This window comes from Vidua macroura, chromosome 3, assembly GCF_024509145.1.
Source record: "Vidua macroura isolate BioBank_ID:100142 chromosome 3, ASM2450914v1, whole genome shotgun sequence".
NCBI lineage: Eukaryota > Metazoa > Chordata > Aves > Passeriformes > Viduidae > Vidua > Vidua macroura.
This window is the reverse complement of record NC_071573.1, coordinates 79,608,121-79,629,503: the sequence shown is the minus strand read 5'-3', so window position 1 is coordinate 79,629,503 and position 21,383 is coordinate 79,608,121. Positions and strand designations below refer to the sequence as shown.

The following is a 21,383-nucleotide window of genomic DNA, read 5'->3' as shown; positions in this document are numbered from 1 at the left end:
TTTCCCGGAGAAAAATACCCTGTTGCTTCTTTCTTATTGCTGTGGTCTCTCTATATTATCATCATTTGCTTTGAGGCTTTTATGTTACAGTTCTTACCAACAAACTGGTATTTCAAGAATCCAGAAATACATTTTATTTAAAAGTAAGCCGATGACTGAAATTTCATTTTATCCTACTTTGTTATTTTCCACTGGCGGAGGTACTGCAGTGCCGTAAAATACTGGGGAATACAATTGTAACCTCCATCTCGGTTTTTCTCGCGGCAGAAACGTGTCGGTGGCTACGAGCTTGCTCCTGGCAATGAGAAAGACGTGTGTGAGATCCCTGGATGTTTGCTGCCAGTGCAACAGTCCCGAAATGCGGCCGGCTGGAGCAGGATGCTCTCCAGGATGTGCCGGCGGGACGGAGCTCGACTCGATGGTTCGGCGCGGGCGGCGGGGCGCTCTGGGCGGCCGCGCCGCACTCTATGGTGCGATGGGAGGAGCGGCGGGGCACGGCGGGCGGCCCCGGCCCGGCGGTCCTGGCGCCTTCGGCGAGCACCATGACGCCTGCGAAAGGTAAGGGCGGCGGTGCGGGGCGCCCGGCGGGTCCCGCGGCTCCCGGTGGGAGCACGGCCGGAGAACGAGGACAATTTCCACCCGTTTTCCCAAGAGGAAACGCGACCCGCGCGCAGACTCCCCTGCCTCCCCCCTGCCAGAGGGAGTGGAACTGTCCTCCCCGCTGGGGCTGTGGCAGCGGACGCCACCACCGCGGGAGCGAAGGGGGGGAAGGGGCTACGCGGGGTCGCGCCGGGGAGGGGCTCTCCCCGCCCGCTTTCCCGCCCTGCCGCTCTCCTCACGCCGCCCGGGAGCTTCTCCCCGTGCTGTGGCACCGCTGCGTCCCCGGCGTGTGGGCGGCGGGTACTCCCGGTACGGGGCTTGCCGGGTCCCCGGAACGCCTCCGCCTTTAGCCACAGTCGTGTCTTCCCCGCCGCCTGTTCCCCTCTGGGAGCGGCTGACCGTGGCGCAGCATCTTTGGGGCTTATCCCGGGGCGCAGGCGGTCAATGCACAGGGACATCCCCTGCACCCACGCCGGGGGCGCCGCAGGTGTCCCTGGAAACGCCGCCGCACCCAGGTGCATGTTGGAGTGGGTTTAGGTTGGACATTAGGAGGAATTTCTTCACAGAAGGGATGATTAGTTGCTGGAATGGACTGCCTAGGAAGGTGGTGGAGTCACCATCCCTGGAGATGTTTAAGGAAAGACTGGATGTGGCACTTCGGGGCACTTGGTCAGACTCGATGACACCAGAGGTCTTTCCCAGCCTAATTGATTCCCCGCTTCTCAGGGATTCTGTGTACAACGAGGCCAGAGCCCGCACGGTCCCGAAGCCAGAACCTGGAGCAAGCGAGCAGGGCTTAAATCCGCCAGGACGGCGCCGCCTGCCCCTCTTCCAGCTGCCCCATGGAGGGCCTTGCCCAGGGCTCCCCAGCTGCGGCAGTGCGTGGCAGGGTGAGGGGCAGGAGGCTCCCAGCAGTGTGTGCCAGGCGCCTGCCACCCTGGATAAGCTGGTGGGCAGCGGGCTGGGCTCCCATGCCGGGCTTGGCCCGGGGCTGCCTTCCAGGAGCCCTTAGATGAGCTCTGGAGATGTGTGGGAGGCCTGCACTTTTATCCTGAGGCTTTTGGCCTGTCTGGTCCCTTTTTGCCAGAAATCATTTCAACCAGGTGGGATTTACTGGGAAAAAACAAAAGCTTCTTCCAGCTCTTCTTTTCTTTAGGCAGGTGTAAGTACAGATTTATCAGCAGAAGTTATGTGTGCCCCAGCTGTGCTGTTCTCCTCGCTGCACTGGTACTGATGCAGACATGGGAGCTAGGCTGAAGAAATGTCCAGGCTGAAAAGAATTACAAATACCTTTTTACATAATGCTGGAACTATCTAGTCTAGATACTGGATTTGTTATGTCTTGCTGCCTTTGGTTTACCCAAGTTTCCAAACCATTGCCAAATTGGGGCTTTTTTTTTTTTTTAATTAAAGAGTAGTTACTAGTGGCAAGCATTAAGTTTAGCTGTAGTTTGGTGGTGCATAGACTTAAATTCTTTGTGTGTCAAATTACAGCGTTAATATAATTTCTGTCAGCACTGAAACATATTTAGAAGATACATTTTTGTAAAACCAGATGGGGTTAGTTATATTTCCGGGTTGTTATGCCCTTGTATTTCCTCCCCACAGTCCAAATTTAATTTTAAAGTGGGTTACAGTTTATAAGTCTCTTCTAAGCATTGTTAGTCCAAAAACTAATTGGCTCTACCTTTTAAAAGTGGTTACTGACGTGGGTAAGATTTTTATCTATAAGGAAGTAGCTAATTTAAATGATTGCAGTGGCAGGAGGTATTAACTGTACCTTGCAGAAATGTTATGTAATTGAAGACATCTCTGGCTTGAAAGAAACATGAACCAAAGCATTGGTCTCACTGGATTCAGCAACTCATTCCTTTATTAAATGAACAAAGTTATTACAAAACTACTTATCCTGTATCTCATTTCCTAATCAGCAGAGGAACGCAAACTTACACCAATTAAAACACATTTCTTTAGGATATTTAGAATGTGACAGTGGCCCCAAAGGTGCTGCTGAATGACCAATACCCACCAGAGAGATGCCAAACATAACAATCTACCAGTTTGAAAAAGGATTTTGTAGAAGCCACACATTTGCTGATGTCTTGTGTTGGGTCTTGCCTTTGGGCAGAGAAATCCCATTTGGAGCTGTGTGCTGTTTTCTTAGCTGGTTCAGATGCAGGCTTAGCCATTCCCTGACCTGGGAATGCACTGGAGTTTGCATTCTCAGGCCTTAGAGGAGTGCAGATGGATGAAAAACTGCCTTGTTCCAGGAGACATTGGACAGGCTAGCTCCAAAATTTTGCAGAATAGTAGTTGGTCCGGGTCAAAATTGTTACAAGTATTGCTACTGGTGTAAGAGTATATCAATGGGGAAGACAGAGGGGATAACACAAATTATACACCTTGTGTGGTTTAATTTACTGGAAGAGCTTTAACCTTAAGCCTTTCTACAGGGAATTTTTCAAGAAAGCCCTTTGTGTGAAGTCCCATCACCATTCAGAGTAAAATCTTCTTCTTTTACTAACTTAGGTTGAAAATAGGGCTGATGGAAATGCTGCCTTTTTAATTAAGATTTGCTAGATTTCTTTGCTTATACTGAACTTCTCCTCTCTTTTTGCTTTTGCTAGTCTGCCAACACTCTTTGTGTCAGAGTTCAGTATATTACATGAAGAGGATCAGCTGCCATTTCACAGCAAGCACCTACTGTCAGCTAAAGAGCAGGAAAACACAGAAAGACTTTTTGATTGTTACTAGATAAATATTAATGTATGATTACTTTTTTCTAAAATGAAGGATGATTACAAGGGCAAGAGAGCATCTCATTTTCAAACATATGGTTTCTCTACAAGCTTCTTTGAGAAGGCTCTAAAATTTAACCAAATTTTTTTTATGGAAAGTGTTTCCTAACATTGTAATTATTGTGTGCTGACACAGTGGTGTTTGATACATCCCTCCAGCTGGAGAACACACTGAGTTCTTAAATTAAAATGGGGGTCACACTGAGTCCTCTCCTCTGTTTTGTTTCAGAAAATGTCAGCTTACTGTTCAAGCTGTACTGCCTCACGGTGATGACCCTGGTTGCTGCCACGTACACAGTAGCACTGCGGTACACCAGGACAGTGGAGACAGAGCTCTACTTTTCAACGACAGCTGTGTGTGTCACTGAAGTTATCAAGTTGTTCCTGAGTGTGGGCATCCTGGCTAAGTAAGTGTGGGAGTGCTGATCATTGTTTTGAAAAGCAGTCCTTGCTTCTAACCTCAGATTCTCGGGTCCTGAAGTGCAGGTATGTTTGAGAATGTGGCTGGATAATGGTGCTGTGGAAGGGTAATTTTAGAGCGGGTTAGAGCTTGTGAGTCCTCATCAACTGAAACTGCTTTGTATACAGCACAATATTCAGGTGTATCCTTTCTACATATTTTCTGTTTTTGTGTACTTTGGAATCAGTTCAGAGTGTCAGCATGGATTATCCGTGATGTTTTAGTCTTTAAAATGTTGGTGTAGATGAAAGTTGGACTTTCATCATCTGCTGTGAGCCATCATCTGCTGAGTTACATAAAATTCTAATGTTCAACGAACACATTTTCCCAACCAATGTTACAGACAGACGTTTTGCTGTCTCTAATAATCTGCAAACCAATGCTGAAAGACTGTGATCAAAAAATATTAGCTTCTGTAATCCCAGACTGCTGCTAAGAACTAGAACTTTAGTCCATGCATGAGCATCTCAAGTAGGGAGGTTATCAGTCTGCTGCCTTTTCTCTCAGCTTCCCTGTGCTACATCCTTCCTAGGAAGAATCTTTATATTCTGGACTTTCAGTTCTTGCTGCTGTGGTAGAATTTGTTCTTTTAAGGTCTCTGTCTCTCTTTGTGGCTTGTGGTACATCTGAAGGCTGGCTGTTATGTGCTAGAGGATCATGGAGTCACATGATATACTTCAGATTTTCATCAGCTCTTTTCCTCTTAACACACAAATGGCATTTTACTTGCTTTAGAAGTGAGGCAATATTTGAATTTGGTAAGGCAACCGTGACAAACTGCCTTTTTTTTTTTTAACCTTTCATTAAATGGAATGTGTTAGAGAAGTTAGATGAGACCAATGGGGAATTTCTGGTTTTCTTACATGCACTCTGGACTTCTCTGTCAGCACAAAATGCTGGCAGAAATGACTCTGCTGACACATGGTTCTGCTGTGGTTCTCACTGTTGTAACCAATGAGGATCCCACTGGCTCTCTGGAGGCTGTAGCAGCCCATGCTTCCCAATAGTGATGGTAGAGGGCTGCCTCTAGATAGCCTCACCTCTGTCGTGTAATTTGTCAAATCTTGTGCAGCTCAGACCCAGGCTGTTTATAGTACACCTAGTGCAGCAGGGTAAGCAATCCCTTTTGTTAAGGGTCTGTAATATTTTGTTCATTAAATTTACGAATGGTCTTTTTACTTGAAATAATTAAAAATGAAATTACTTTTGACTCAGAAAGAAGTCTTAGCATGTTGATGTTTTTAGAACAGCCCTGCACAGCAGAAAGTCTCTGTAGCCCATTATCTTCCCTTTGTCAGCAGAGTATGTGTAGAATGGAAGTGTAGCCAAGGGGTAAAACATGGGCTGAACTTTCCTTAGCTGGTGGCAGAAACTTATGGATCCTCTTGTCTTGTGTTAACAAACAGGATGAATAATCTTTCCTCCTTCATTTTGCTTTTTGTAACTCTACAGATCTGTGTTTTCATCACTAATTTATTTTCTAAGCCAGGAGCCCTAGTTTAAGTTTTCTGGGATCATCATAGTACCCATCCTTAGAGCATTTCCAGTATTGATACATCCCTTTTGAAACAGGATCCAGAGCTGCATGCTGTATTCAGGATGTGAACGTGCCATGGCATTAGGCAGGGGGGGTGAAGGTGTTTTCTCTCTTGGCCTCAGTTCCTTTCCTAAGGATTTTGCTCATTTCTCTGAGGCTGCTCTGAGGCAGCTTTCTCATAAAGCTGATGCTATACTTGAGCTTGTGCCATCCAAGAACTACTTGCATCTTCTTGCCAGGTGCCCAAAACTAGATGAGAGAGGGTTGCTGTATATAGGGGTGGCCATTTCCTATGGTTCTTTCTCATTTATTGACACCTGAGCCTTTTTTACCCGTTAAAATGGGAAGAATCAGATTCACTGAGCTGTTTGGAGGTTATAATGTCTATTCTGATTTGGTCAGCTGGTGGGGTTTTTCTCTCCATAGCTGAGGGAGAGATGGGCACCAGCAGACACCATTCATCAGGCCATGCTCACCTGTCCTTGGCAGCGTGTCTGGCATGCAGGTGGGTCCAAAAGTTGCCAACTTTCTAGTAACCTCCCCTTTCAGATCACTTATGAATATGCTGAACAGCATCAGATCCAGCACAGCTTCTTTCTGTGTCTCCTTTACAGCTTCCTTCAGTTTTAAATCCTAACCAATTTGTCTCACCAAGGTAAGGTGCCTTTGTAGCTCAGTAACCAGTCCTGTTTTTTCACTGTACAGCAGTATACATTTGTGTGGGTACCTTTTCTTTTTGAAAGAGATAACGTTGGTAACTGCAATATACAGGATACTAGAGTATAACTCTCCCAATGTTCCAGCTGCCAAATTTGTTTTCTTACACATTATTACATGATGCCTTCATTGTTTACTCTTAAGGCGTCTCCTGGAGGGCATATTGAATGGATGAATGCCAAAGAATTATCTTTCAAAAGAGAAGCTTATGATAGTTTAAGCTGTGCTAATTGTTAACTGAAATTCTCCATTTCTCATGCTTATTTAAAGTCCTGTTCACCATCTGGTAATAGCATTTGCTACGTTCTTAGCTGGTACATAACTACTTAGTAATGGATGAAGGAAAGCAGAGCTGTTTTGCAAGCTCTAGTTTTAACTTCAGCTTTTCTAACAGATGCGTTTTTCTGTTGCATAACTGATAGCTATTAGTATCTCTCACCTCTTCATACCTAGAAATTGGCTTTGTCAATGGGGTAATGAACTTATGAAAGGGGAAATGGCTTTAAAGTGAAAGAAAATAGGGTTAGGTTGGATATTAGGAATAAATTCTTCTGTGTGAGGGTGGTGAATCTCTGGAACAGGCTGCCCTGAGATGTGGTGGATGCCCCATCCCTGGAAGTGTTCAAGACCAGGCTGGATGGGGCTTGGAGCAAACTGGTCTAGTGGAAGTTGTCCCTGCCCATGGCAGGATGTTGAAACAAGGTGGTCTTAGGGTCTCTTCCAACCTAAACCATCCTACAAAGAAAATTGATTATGTTTTAAAATTCAAACCTAGATCAGCATCAAGAAAGCGGAACTCAAGCTAGAACATTTTTTGTTTTCTAATCTGATCTTGCAACGTACTTCTTTGGGCACCTAGTTTTGCATTATCAGCTGTACATGGAGGTTTGCTTTAAGTTATTTTTTGGCCATGTACTGAATTCAACTTACAGTTAGAGATTCTTAGTATGTGCATGCTTCAGAAAGCACATCCACTGCACAGATGAACTGTTAGATAGTTTATCTTCTTGTTCTCAAAATCTAAAGGGAAGATGGTGATTATTAGACACGTGTTATTCTTCATTGCTGAAATTTTGTTCTTGAAGTCAAAGTAGACAGAAGTTACTATTGCTGCTGTGACTTTAAAAATGTGATCAGCAAATTCACTGAGCATGGTCTGGAACAGAAGCAGTTTAAATATTATTTTAAATATTATTTTAAAATTATTTTGAATATTGTTGACAGCCCACCTTAGTATCAATGAATAGAAGAAGTTATTGCTGTGTGGTATTTTTTTTTACTTCTTATTTTCATAGAGTAGAACTGTGTCTATGCTAAATATATTTTATTTTCAGTTAGACATTTGAGATAGAAGCACTTTAGTCCAGCTGTACTTGAGTATTACCCAATTTTCTTGTACATCTTATCTCCCAATCCTAGACAATTTAATAAACACATTCAGAATTGGAACAAACCAAAAATTTGCCCATAATATCAATGACTCCTAACATTTTATACAGTTCTGTATCTAGTGCAGTTAACCGTGGTGAGCATGGCATCAGCTCTTCCCTTTTCTTATATTACAGACTTCACTTTAAGTGCTATTTGTCCATGGATTTTCTTGTCACGGTTGTTCCCTGTGGCCAGACATGTCTGGTTTTTGTGTGTGCTTTCTGTTACGGAAAAATACAAAAAGAATCCCTTGCAGCTGCCTCTGTAATGACTGCTCTCCCTACAGGGGAAAATAAAACAGGAAAAGAAAGAAAAGAAAGTATATGCTTGGTGCAAGTAGGGAGGAAGGCAAGGAAGGAGAGAAATTTAGATGGAAGGATCATGACAGGGTTAAGTCTATAATCTTCAGAGAGGAAAAGCTGAACAACTGGAGTACAGAGTCAGTGGTTTATCAGGAAAGGAAAATATGCTGAAACGAGGTAGTTAAAGCTATTTATTCATACAAATGTGTAATAGAACCACAAGGAGAGTTAAATTTAAGAGCAGTACAGTTTACAAGTTGAAAGACCTGTGGGAGGGGGCAGGAGTGATTTTGGATGTTGGTGTTTGTCAGTGCTAAGCGAAAGAAGATTGGAAAGGGGAGCCGTGGGAGAACTGGGAAGAGGACTGGAGCAGCAGCAACAAGTAAGCAGCAAATGTCAGATTGATGTACAAGTGATAAGGGAGAACCAGTAACGCAGAGGCCAGCTGTGAAAAGCTGAGTAGCAAACTGCAAAAGCAGCCAGCAGCAACACATTCTTCCCCATTGCCTGCTCTGTCACACGCTGTAATTACTTGAAGGAGAGGTGTGAAATGCAAAGACAGGGACAAGAGACAGGGAGCCCCCACACACCCGCCAGACCTCTTCATGTGTGTGCTGGTGCTGGTCCAGCATCTCCCACAGCACAGGTGAGAATGGGAACCCATGGCTGACTGAGGAATGAGAGGTTTTTCTAGGTAAGTAGTGTGCAAGGGTACAATCTTTTTTTGACTGTACTGTGAGGCCTAGTTTAAATTTTCCCATGGAAAATCACGGGCATTTGACAACACATACAAACATTAATACCCAGTAAAAAAGGGGAGATGTGAACAAAAGCCTTCTGTTCCACTGCCTATATTGATACACTGCTGCACATGAATGCATCTAACTTCCTGATTCCAGAATGTCTCTCTCATCTTGTTGAAAACCTCACTTGTTTTTTGTCAGTTAACCTTTTTTTCCTTTTATGAGCAGAAAGTACAACTGATCGTGGAAGACAAATTTTCAGCCCTCCCAAAGGATTCATTGATTTGATTTCTGTTTTAAAATAACAGTTTCGGAATGTCCTCCATTATGCTAATATTTTATTTTGCAGAGAAACTGGAAGTCTGACAAAGTTAATAACATCTTTAAAAGAAAATGTATTCGGAAGTGCTAAAGAATTGCTAAAATTAAGTGTTCCATCTGTGGTGTACGCTCTCCAAAACAATATGGCGTTCATGGCTCTTAGCAACTTGGATGCTGCAGTCTATCAGGTAATACAGGTTTCTGTCAGTAACAGACCTGGAAATATATTTCTCTTTCCTGGTTCATTAGGCACATGTTTCAGGCACACAGCACTCTTTTCAGCCTCAGTGTTACAAGCGAAACTGTGCTTTGTTCTATTCAGAGCATACACTCTGCTGCAGAGCTCTGGCTTTCTGAGCCAAGCCACTCACTGCTAGAGTCCCTTCAAATTCACATTGTTGTAATTGGAGATGGATATGTAGGAAATCAATGAATATAAAAACCTGTCATTCTGTAGTTGAATTTTCTATTTTATTTTCTTCTTTTGGAGGAGTTTATAAAACCATGTCCTCTGCACTACATTCCCATCTTTTTAGGTGACGTACCAGTTGAAGATCCCTTGTACAGCTTTATGTACAGTCCTGATGCTGAACCGTACCCTTAGTAAGTTGCAGTGGTTCTCTGTCTTCATGCTGTGTGGTGGCGTTACCCTTGTTCAGTGGGAGCCTGCTCAGGCTACAAAAGTACAGGTAAGAGTTAAATTTTTCCCTCTGCAGATAAAGAATAAATGATCCTTGGCTTTCACCTTTGTTGTGTACCAGTTCAGACAGGCTTGTGCTATGGCTCTGGTCTCACTTGTTGGAAATGCAATGGATTGCTACAATTAGTATAAATTACCACAGCCATCATAATCTAATGCACCATCCTAGGAGTGTCTGAGTAATAGATTGTTTCCAGCAGTTGGCCTTGGTAACATTTTAATTGTTGGAACTTTGAATCAAAGCTCTGCAAAGAATTAGGAGCAAAACTCCAGTGTAATGTGGGTATGTCATTTAAACACACCCTTCAGAGGCACTGACCTAATCCCGTTGTAGGGAGAAACAAGTGTCTTCTGTTCCTTAGGTCACAGCTGCTGCTCAGCTGCATTAGTGGGAAAGGTAGGTCATGCCTCTGGGAGCACTGGCCACAGCCAAGTAGACATTGCCTCTGAGCACTGTGGGAGTACCCACAGAAAGTGAAACACCACACAGCTACACTGAGCTGATCTGAGGGACAGCCCTAGATCAGCAAGGGCACGTGGTACTGCACTGAAATGCTAACAATTTTGCTCTGCTTAATGAAGTAGCTCTGTGCTCTGGTATAGAATTAACTGGTATAGAATTAAATTTCTTCCTAGTAACTGGTTCAGTGCTGTGTTTTGGATTTAGTATGAGAACAATGCTAGTAATACTGGTGTTTTATTGTGGCTCAGTAGTGCTTAACCATGAGTCCAGGGCTTTTCAGTGACTCCTGCTGTGCCAGTGAGAAGGGGCACAAGAATCCAGGGAGGAACATGGGCAGGACAGCTGACCTGAGCTGCCCAAAGGGATGTGCTGTACCATAGAATGTTGCACCCACTATGGAAAATCAGGGAATTTGGCGAGGAGGGGGGCTGATTACTGCTGCAGGATGGACTGGGCATCTGTCAGCAGGTGGTGATCCGTTACTTTGTGCATCACTTAGTTTTCTTGGGTTTTATATCTCTCTCTCCTTTTGTTAATACTAGAATTATTAGTAATTTTTATTTTGATTTAGTTATTAAACTCTGCTTATATCAAGCCACAAAGTTTACCTTTTGTTTTCAATTCTTCTCCCCACTGTGGGGCTTGCAGGGAATGAGTGAGGAGCCGGGAGGTGCTTAGTTGCTGGCTGAATTTAAACCACAGCACTCTGGAATTGTTTATTGTGAATGACTAAATTGTTGTATCCTTTTTAAAATAATGGTTGATGTTGCAGGTGGAGCAGAACCCATGGCTAGGGTTTGGAGCGATTGCTGTGGCAGTGTTTTGTTCAGGATTTGCAGGTACAGTATTATTTCTGTATGTGGGCTGTATCTAAAGGACTGGAGAACTCACAGTGCTTAAAACTGAACATTCTACATTTGTTAAGTGCCTTCCTCTAATAGTTTATTCCCTCTACCCATAATTGTCTTATACTTTTGGTAATTATGGCAGATTCATAACATGATTATTCCCATTGTCAAGCAAATGATAGGAGCATGTACCATTGGTTTTACACGATGCAACATAGAGGGCTGGTTTGCAATTGGAAGTGTCTTTCAAATGCTGTGAATAAGACTGTAGGGAGCAGCATAATGACTCACTCTGTACATTTAATTAATGTACATCGATTTTATAAAGTTTACTTTGCAGTGAATAGCTCCCCTTTGGTGATCACATGAAATACTTGCATTTTTTTTTACAAGGGGAGCTGAGCTCCTCGCTCAGTTCTTGTATCAGCTCAGCCTTGAAACATTGCCATAGTTCTGTAGGTGGAAAATCTAACTGGGATGTAAAGGGAGCATGAGGAAGGCAGAGAGTTAGAGTAGTAGCAGGAAGCCTGGATAAACTCAGTGAAGGATTTTGGTTTTATTTATTTTTGCTTTGTTCTACAACCAGTGTCTCCCCTCTGCGTAGTTTTTTCTCTGGCTTCTGGAGAAGGAGACCAAAACTTTGGGACAAGTGAACTGGTGTTCAGAAATAAAGAAATGCACATTACTTGTTAATTTGAAATTTGGCTCACAGGGGCATATTCCCCTGACTGTAAACTGGATTCTTCCCCTCTCCTCTGTAAAAAACAAGGTACTATCACCCACCTCTAGTACTGGAAAATCTTGCAAAAATGATCTTGTGCTGTATGTAGATGCTCATTACTTGTGGAAAAACATCCTGGTGGGTAGAGGAGAAGAGTGTAGTTCTTATTTGGTGTCGTTTCAGTAAAATAGGCACTTTGAAGCAGAGATGCCAGATAAAACTGTGCACAGCTCAGTCAGCTTTTTCTGGAATGTTATGAATTTCCTCATTTAAATAGATGCTCCAAAGCTGCAAGACAAAATACAGCCTTCAGAGTCTCCTAAAACTCCTTCTTTCCCCCATAATGTGGGTCAACAGCTGTGCTTCCAAAGGTCTGCACATTCAGAGCAGCATGAGACACTTAGGGCTTTCTTCTCCTGCAAAAGGATTGCAGCTTGGGTTTCCTTGCTGACAGCTGAAGCTCTGGGCAGCTGGGAGGGACTGTGTGTTTCATCCACAGAGCTCCTTGTGCCTTTGGGGCTTTACATGTTGAAAACATAAATTCTATTCAAATTCTCTTCCTGTTCTTCCTTCCCACACTCACATGAAGCAGTTATTTTGCCAGTAGACCTCCAGGTTCTGAACTGACCATGTTTTACGGAGAGTTTTGTTAGTCCAGCAAAATGAAAAAGAGGTTGTGTGTGTTTGTCACTTAGAGAAGGAAAATATGTTTTTTCTTCAAATTGCTGATAATGTGATAATTTCCAAGTCTCTGGGGCCCCAACAAGGCTTTTAAAAGTATTGGAGGGATAATTTAGTGGCAGATCCTTTGTGACTTAAAACAGTTCTGAGGAGTAGATTCTCCTAATCAGCCCCCATTCTTTCCTTCTTCTTGCCTAGTGGATTTGTGAATTGTATATTCACAAATCTAGAAGCATAGTTTTATTGATTTGCCTACCGTTCTCTCAGTTTATAACACTTACAAGTATGGTTCATACTCAAGCCAAATTTCTGTTATGTTGATTACACCTTGTGCTCTTTGGGTTTTCTCAGGGGGCAGAAATCTCAAGGTAATTTTTCTGGGTTATTTTAAAGGCTGCAATCACTAACAATACTAATTTGTTGTTGTTTACCCTTCAAAAATTTATATTCTTATGAGATAATATAGTATTTCCTTGGTTTTATAATTATTTGAACCCCTGAAATATAAATCTGCCTTCTCATTTATTCACTATAAGTACTCACTGTATTCTATTAAATTACAAATTGTATTTTTCATTAATAAAAGAGTAGAAAAAACTTCCTTTAAGCTAGTTTGGGGAATTTTTTGGGTGGGAGGGGTGTGTGCCTAGGGCTTCTAACACATGGGTCTTTGTGCCACCTTTGTTGGTTCCATATTATTTTCTCATATTCTATGAAGGATGGTGTGTGATATTAATCACCAATAAACTTCTAGTCAATAGGGCTCTCACCAGAAGGTCATGGAAGTCTCTGGTAAGAGTCCTGCAAACTGCTCTCTTTGTTTTGAAATGTGGAGGAAAATCCAGAGCTTGGCAAAGTCCCGACTGGGTGAGCAATGGTTAAAAAGGCAGGTGGTGAGGGCCTTGCCAAATGTCTCCCTCCCAAGTAGAATAATGAAGAAGTATTTGGGGAGTTTGAGTAATGCAAAGCATAAAAATAATGCTCTTCAATGTGGTATCGAGAGCTAGAGCTTTAGATTAAAATGAAATCCACTTCCTCAAAACCAACCTGTATTTTCAATTAGCAGAAGGCCTCGGTTTTCATTTGCTCTTGTAATCCCCTGAAGCTGTGGTTTCAGAAGGAGCTGCTCTGCCAAGTGCTCTGCCAGCACAAAGCTCCTGAGGAGTTTTCAGTTTCAGTACTGAGGTAATATAGATCCTCCCTTCCTCCCCTACTCTCTGAGAAAAATTGGACTAAAATAAATCTAAAACTAAAGTTAACATAAAATTATTTTCACGGAGGCTGTGGATTGAAAAAGGGTAGAGATAAGAAAGGGTAAGGATAAACAAGATTGAGGGAGACCTTCCTGTTGAGTCAAAGTGGATCCCCTTGCTAAACTTAGCCCCGGACTTGACCAATGGTTTAGGCCTGAAGGTTTTAACTGCACTTAAATATAACAGCCTAATTGAAACAATTTAACAAAAGATTCTATGAGACAACAGTAACTCCTTATAGGGCTAAGTTAGTTACAAATCTGAAGTACTTGAGAATGTAAGAGAGGAACATTCATAGTCCCTTTGCTGTAGCATATTCATACTCACACAGATGTAAGGGAGTTTGTACAGGGTGGAAAATGCCCCTCGAGTTCAGTGAAGTACTCCCATGGGATACCTTTTCATCTTCTCAGCGGGCCAAGGGTTGAGCATTGAGGAGTGAGGCACCAACCCTGGATCCATCGTTGGTGTTCAGCAGTGGTCTTCCACAGACAGTGAGCTTGAGAGTTTGCTGGTTCTAAGAGGTTGTCTGGATTTTAAATGCAGTAACCAGGAATCATTCTTCTCACTGAAATATTTTTGGGTTTTTGTTTTTCGTGTTTTTTTCAGGAGTTTATTTTGAAAAGGTGTTAAAGAGTTCAGATACTTCCTTGTGGGTGAGGAACATTCAGCTGTACTTATCTGGGATTGTGGTGAATTTATTTGTTGTGTACGTGTCAGATGGTGCCAAAATTCTTGAGAAAGGGTTTTTCTATGGCTACACATACTACGTCTGGTTTGTTGTCCGTAAGTATCTTGTGGTTTTTGTCTTTTGACATTGTTTCTCTTCTTTAACAAATGATACAACTGATTGCAGGAAGCTACAAATTCAGTCTGACACACTCAAGTGTGTTTTGAGGGATTTTATTTTAAAGTATCGTTTTTTTGGAAGTTATTCAATTAATAAGTTTAAAATTGTGCTGAAACAGCAGCCTAAATAATTGACTAGCAAGTAGATCATCTTTAAATGAGTTATATCTTATTTACTGGATGCCACGCAGACATCCCATTCCATTGAATGATCTGTTAGATCATTAATTAGGACAATGTAGCCCAAAGTAGGAGCACACTAGTGGAGTAAAATGCATCATTTCAAGAATAACCTACTGCACCTGTACTTATGGTAACACCTTAATCTTCTTCCCAGTTCTGGCCAGCGTGGGTGGCCTCTACACCTCCGTGGTTGTTAAGTACACAGATAACATCATGAAAGGCTTTTCTGCAGCAGCAGCCATTGTTCTCTCTACTGTGGCATCAGTCATCCTCTTTGGCCTCCAGATAAGTAAGTGCCTTTTTGCCTTTGATTTCATGGCCGTGCATGTTTCCTGCCTGCCCAGCCTGCTGCACACAGCTCATAGCAAGGCCATCGTTTATGCCCCCTCCCAGTTTTTTCTGGTTTTAGCTTCAAGTCTTCTCCAGGACTCCTGTGCCCTAATGCATCATCGGTCCCTGTTGTGGTGCACAAAGGTGCCTGATGACTCTGCTTTCAAAGGCACCGGTGCTTTGTTCTTTCAGAGGCATCTACAATTTCAAACAGAAAGAACCTTTCTGGTTTAAACATCTTTATGTTTATGCATCACTTTCTGATGCAGTTTAGTGTGTGATACAGCTGTTAACCTGGGACTGCTGCTGATGGGTTATTATTTCTTGTTGGGTTTAGTACAGCCAGTGCCAAATTAATTCCTCAGCTATTTCTTCAAGGGCTTTACACAGCCCTGATGAGTTACACCCACTACTGCATTACCTTTTACTTTCCCCATCTGCTGTGGACACCCCCATGCGAGAAAGTCAAAGAGCAGCTGGGGCTGTGACTGACTGATGTGGTGAATGTCTTTGAGAGGGAACAGCAGATGGCTCTAGGCTGTTCTGCAGCTACACAAAGGATTTTATCCCCAGTCAGGTCTGTGTGATACTGTGCCCAGCATTCCTGCTCAGTCCTTCACTGTTTAGTGGGTGGTTTCCTACCTTAATCCAAAGATGGTGTGGGAAAATGGGGGGGAAATTAGCTTTTTGATGTAGTATTAGTGAGACAAAAAGTAAGGACAGTTTGCATAAGGAGAAAATAATCAGTGTTTGGCTGCAAAAGAGCACCATAAAGCAAGGGATGAAAAAAATTTAAAAACTTACTTGAGCAGTGTTTTCTTGACAGTTGACACAAATCAAACCTGAACTAATGAGCTTTCTGTGAAAGCTTCATTAATAGAGTTTCTAAACAACCCTGTCTAGACATGGAAAGGCAAAAAAGGTGTAATCACAGGCTACTTTATCACATCCACTGTCTTTTTTGTGAATAAGTTTATTGTCAGGTAAACCTGTACAAATGGCACCTGGGGCTGCAGGAGATACTTCACTGTTTCTTTTACAACGACCATCACTACAATCTTGCTGATGAGACCAATTGGAACTGTGTGGGGATTGTAAACACTCAAGAGATCCCAGTGACAGAGGATGAAGCTAAATGCTGTGACTTATCAATAGGCTGCTGTCTTTTTTAGTTTTGGGTAACTTCAATACTATCATTCAGATATCATAATTTACATGGCTTGCTGAAGGTTTCTTATATGAATGTATTTATTTAAACTATTTTGTCTCCTTTCAGCTGTTACCTTCTCCCTGGGTGCTCTCCTCGTGTGTATTTCTATTTACCTCTATGGATTACCTTGACAAGACACCGCAAAAATCCAGCCCTCAGAGACTAAGAGCTCAAAAGAGAGACTTGCTACTGTGTGATGTCCATAAAAATTGACAGATGGACAAAAGAAAAAATAGACTTTTAAAAAAACTGCTTTTTTTTTTTCAAAATTAGCCTTAAGCTAGTCATGAAATGGTTTAAGTGGGATAGACTAAAAGCAGAAGTTAGTTCTGCTTTACACGTGGAGTTTCCAGTGGCTGACACTGAGCTACACTGCAGCTGAGGAGCTGGCTGGGTATTTTATGGAAGGTATTCTTCATTCACATCAACAATGAAGAGTCTCATTTACAAGGAAAACCCAATGAAGGAACTGATCACTCAATTGTATATAATGTATATAACGGAGGGAAATTGGTTCTTTGTGTATTTGATAAACTGCCTTGCTCTTTGAGGGCAGGAATGCCTGAAAAGCTTCATAAAAAAAACTATTAAAAAAGCAACTACTGCCACCATTTTCTCTTAAAATACTTGGCAATTGCAGTTTGATTAATGACAGGACAAGTTTCTCTTCTAGGCAATAAGCATGAGATGACAACTCTACAGGGAATACCCCTGCTTTGAGCATCACCAACCTCAGAGTGCTTAGAGGTAGCCTTTGTTGTTTGGTTTAAAAAGTCAAATGAAAGGCTCTGAAGCTGTGGCTTTCCTTTTTAAGTGTTTTTCTTTATATTGGCTGTAGGTGGTAAAGGGATCTTCTATGCATAGTACAGGGGAAGGTTTGTATTTGTTCCTATACCTCTGACTTAAGTGTGAATGAGTCACAAAGTTTCTATCTAGATCTTTTCTCTCTCAACCTCTCTGTGCATGCAGATGCTTGAAAAGGGCTCCTGTAATGCATGTTCACCTTTAATTTATCAGTGCCAACTGTGCAATTTCAACCTCCTTCCTCATCTTCTGAGGCCTTCCAGATAATTCAACTCTACATTGTGGGAAAACTGGCCCTGGTGCAATTGGGCACCTTGTTGACATTCACAGTGGAGTTGAAATGTGACCAATTTCATGCTCTTGGCTAAGTTTCTTTGGACATAAATTAAGGAGTTGGATTTTACTTGAAAGTGGGGCATGTTAAACACAGCAGTAACAAACATGCCTAAATTCTCTTCAGTGGGAGAGGTTGGTCCCTCCCTGCCTTTCATCAGCTGTTCCACCACAGTGCTGCTTTTGGGAGTTGAGGCTTCCATGGTGGAAGGTATTGCCAGGCACCTGCAGGACCTCACCGGTGCTGCTTCACCTCTCTACAGCAATGTGAGGCTCAGGGGTGCCAAGCAGCACCTGCATGTCTGCCTGTGTGCACAGTGCTGAGGGAACACTGCGCTTCCTGTTCCACCAGCTGGGCAGCAGTCTCTTCTTGCCGGCCATCACGTCAGTGGGACTGCGGAAGGGCTGAGGAGCAGGGTGTGACAGCTGCAGTTGGGCTTGGCTGAGCTTTCTGAAGGAGGAATGCAGCACAACACCCAGGAAAAGGTTTCTAACTCGTTTTGTTACAACAGACAGAGAACCTGAAGCCATTGTGCCACCAGTCCTTGGTACACAGTGGCAACCGCGGAGAACTTTGCTTAGGGCAGGACAATTAACACCACTTCCTCTATTAAAAGGGTGTGATATTTACATGGCAAATACACAGCAGTTCTCTTTTATGGGAAATTCCAAGTAGAGTAGTGTCTTAGGTACACTGCTGCAACCAAATGTCTGAAGAAAGTGATTATGACAGCCTTGCCCCTGCAAATCGGCTATGCCACACCTGGTGGCAGGATGGAGAACACAAACCTGCCAGAACAGATGGAGTTTCCAGCCTGCAGTAGCAGGAGACACACAGGAGAGGATGCATATTATTTTGGAAAAAAAATCATTTTAGTAAGAGACATGACTTGACATTGGATATGGCCTCTTTACATTTGAGTTACAGGTGTAATGCCAAGAAGTTTCATTCCATTGGCTAGAACTGAGCGTGCTGCATGGAAGAGACAGAGCCGTGCCTGGAAAACAAGGAAAAAAAAAAGTCATTTTAGGGTAGTGCTACAGAACAGGGTGTGGTTCTTGGGACAGAAGTTAGATGCCGAGGTGAGAACACCGTGTGCAGCCTGTCCTTGTGCAGTCCCGGCCCCCACTGGGACTCGAATCTACACAAAACCTGAATATTAAAGAACATACCAATGCTGCCAGAATTCACACCAGCTGTTGGCAGCCCACTGCACTGTCAGGAGAGGGACACTTTCTCAAACAAAGGAAGGTGGAAAGGAATGCCCAGCCTAGCCCTCGGGGCAGAGCAAGCAGAGATGCATGAACAGGAATGCAATGACTAAAAACTGAAAATCTTTCATGCACCAGGGGCTAGTACAGCCTGAGGATACCTCTGGAATTCCTCCCCTCGCTGTGCCTGGGTGACAGGCTGTCAAGCAGCTATGGGCTGCTTTGAAAATTTCACTCTCCCTCATCAGTGTCCTGGCTGTTACACAGCTGGCTGTTTGGGAAGGGCTCTGTCAAGCTTGCTCCAAAAATCAGAGCTCTTGGAAGCTGTCACATTGCAAGATACTTAAAAATATTTTTATTTACAGGATTAGGAACTGAAGTTTTCCCTGAAGTTTGATGCAGTCAAAGGCATGAATGCCTACAGTATCTAAGCTCAAATACAGACTGCAGCTCCACCAATTCCACTGAATGTTTTTCCCCAACAGCACAGCTCAACACTTAAATGTGATTTCCTACCAAAATCAAATAGGTAATTCCTTTTGAAATAGATGAAAGAAAATAAGAGAGGCAATGTAATTAATATATAATTTACCCAGTCGTTAGGGGGTCAAACATTGCCTGGGAGATCAGCAAAAAGAATTTGCATTTATTTGGAATGGCACATTAACAGTTGCCAGCCTCTGTGCTTTAGCTAGAAAGGAAATACCGACAACTTGGGATATGTAGGTGGCAAGAGGGAGGAGACAGATTCAGTTCTCTCCTAATTCTTTATCTTCCCACATAACCACTAAAGGAAACCATCAAAAGTCAACGAGCAAGTTAAATGCTCAGATGTTTACTCTTAAAACATTTAGAAGGAAAAGTGACGAGAAGGTGTTTGACTGGGTCTGGAGCAGCTGTCCTTAGGGAGTGTTGTGTTTTTGGAGGATGAAGCTAGAGCAGCCCTTTCCGAAAGGCATAGCTGTGAACAGCAATCCCTGATTTCCCAAAGCGGTTCCGCCCTGGGAGAGCCTGGCTGTTGGCTCCTCTGCCTGCAGGCTCGTATTCCCCCCAGTGGTGACACAGCTGGGCTGGCAAAGCCCTGCTGGATCGTGCTGCCCTCCAGCCCCGCCGTGCCGCACCTGTGCCACGTCGGGGGCGCTGCCTTTCACGGGGAGGGTTTTGTGTGCCACGGCTGCCAGATGGCTGAAAGGCAAAACACAGGAGCAACGGTGAGAAGGAGCAAGTCACTTGACAAACGCAGCAGCACTGTGGGCTACAGAAAGCAGCAGAACTGGAAGAGCCACCCACAACTGCAGCATGCCACGGGCTGATTTCTAACAGCCTCTTCACCTGGCTGAAGGAGGGCATGGTCTTCTGTAGCCTGCATGGCACTGATGGCATGCCCTGACAACTTAATTCTCCTAAAATAACCCCAAAATAATCTCCCTGCTTCACACATACCTTCCCACTCCCTGCCCTCCATCCCCCCAAAAACCCCAGAGAACAGTCTCAAGACTGCTCTGGGAAGATCCTTGAGAGCCTACCCTGCCATTCCCAAGATGCATGATTCTTTACACTGTTTTCCTTAATTTGTTAAAGCCTTTCCCATACACAGGCTCTACAGCTTCCTCCACCAAGCCTACACCAGCATTTCATGGTGCTGTCCAATCCCTCTGGGAATCAGATACACAGTATGACTTACACTAATAACAAGTTTTGTTCATGGGCTGAGACAGTGGTTAAAAGCAGCTTGGATAAAATTTCCTAGCTGAAATGTTAATATTGAGAGGATGTTATCAGCTAAAATCTGCTCCTTAAGACATCATTAGTCCAGTATGATTTTGGGTTCAGATACTGGGTTTCAGCCTAATGATTATTTTTTCTTAAAAGCTGTTAAGTTTCTCAGGAGGGTCTTGGCTCCAGCCTTAATCTCAACGATTTATTACATTATTTGCTATCCTACTTTATATATTTCCTGCTTCAGGGAAACTGTGCCACAAATTTGCATCTTCCCACTATTTTTACTCTTCAAAGCAGTGCAGATGTGAGGGCTGCAGAGCCAGCTCAGGAAGACCTGTCCTTACTGGAGACACAGCCAGTATCAGCAAACACCTTACCTCAGTGTGAGGAGGTAGCTGACAATGTGCTTGGGTTGCAGATCCTGAGAAGATCTATACAGGACCTCATCATACCTGTGAAGGAAGGAAAGGATTGTTTGGTGCTGAAGTGGTACAAGGTGTACTCAGATAGAAGGCTCATCAGACTTGCTTAAGTCAGAACAAGCACCCAACCACAGCTGTAGAATTAGCAAAACTGATCTGAAGCAGATCTAAGCCATGTCATTAGCACACAATAGATTATTCCTTCCTTGTTCACTTATTATTGAAGGAGATTGCTTCTGCTCCTCATCATGCAAACAGCTCAGGGAGGCAGGCTATAGCAAAGAGAACACAAGGGCTATATTTGTTCCTGGAACATTATGTCTGGTTTTACTTCTCAACACTAATTGTACGTTTCTAGGAGCAAAAAATGTGTTAAATAACCAAGGAAGTCAAAATAATCCCTTAGAGGACATTGCCTTTAGTAAATGCAGCTTAGAATTTTAAGTAGATAAAAGGAAGCTTGCAACGTTAGAAAAAGACAAATCCTGGAGTACAGAATCACACAGAATGGTTCAAGTTGGAAGAGACCACAGTGGGTGATCTGGTCCAACCTCCCTGATCAAGCAGGGTCATCCTACATAACTTACACAATACACTTGACTTTGGACTTCAATACTGACAGTATTAAACAGGGTAGTACAGGCAGTCATGACAGCTATGTTTTTTCTTCATGTGCTTTGCTGTCCTTTTTCACAGCTTGCAAGAAGGTGCCAACACCTCCAGGGCTGAAGAGAATTCAAATT

At 43.2% G+C, this 21,383-nt stretch overlaps 2 protein-coding genes across 3 annotated transcripts in view; one reads left to right on the top strand and one right to left on the bottom strand.

The window, feature by feature from the left end:
- The first annotated feature begins 290 nt into the window (after positions 1-290).
- SLC35A1 (solute carrier family 35 member A1) lies at positions 291-16,771 on the top strand. 2 transcript variants are annotated; one of them, XM_053972572.1, is made up of 8 exons: positions 291-558; positions 3,628-3,805; positions 8,938-9,097; positions 9,446-9,598; positions 10,845-10,911; positions 14,185-14,361; positions 14,762-14,896; positions 16,214-16,771. In XM_053972572.1, exons 1-8 carry the CDS (start codon positions 330-332, stop codon positions 16,276-16,278), a joined length of 1,164 nt encoding a protein of 387 aa, XP_053828547.1. In that variant the 5' UTR covers positions 291-329; the 3' UTR covers positions 16,279-16,771. The 2 variants fall into 2 exon arrangements, with proteins under 2 accessions (XP_053828547.1, XP_053828548.1); XM_053972573.1 differs by lacking the exon at positions 291-558 and adding an exon at positions 849-1,115.
- Positions 16,772-18,180: 1,409 nt separating this feature from the next.
- RARS2 (arginyl-tRNA synthetase 2, mitochondrial) overlaps positions 18,181-21,383 on the bottom strand; it is a 30,718-nt gene continuing 27,515 nt past the window's right edge. The window contains exons 18-20 of the mRNA XM_053972571.1: positions 20,596-20,670; positions 19,618-19,681; positions 18,181-18,282 (exon numbers count right to left, since the gene is read on the bottom strand). Of these exons, the coding sequence (XP_053828546.1) occupies positions 18,196-18,282; positions 19,618-19,681; positions 20,596-20,670 (226 nt within the window). The 3' untranslated portion in view covers positions 18,181-18,195. The remainder of the gene's footprint in view (positions 18,283-19,617; positions 19,682-20,595; positions 20,671-21,383) is intronic.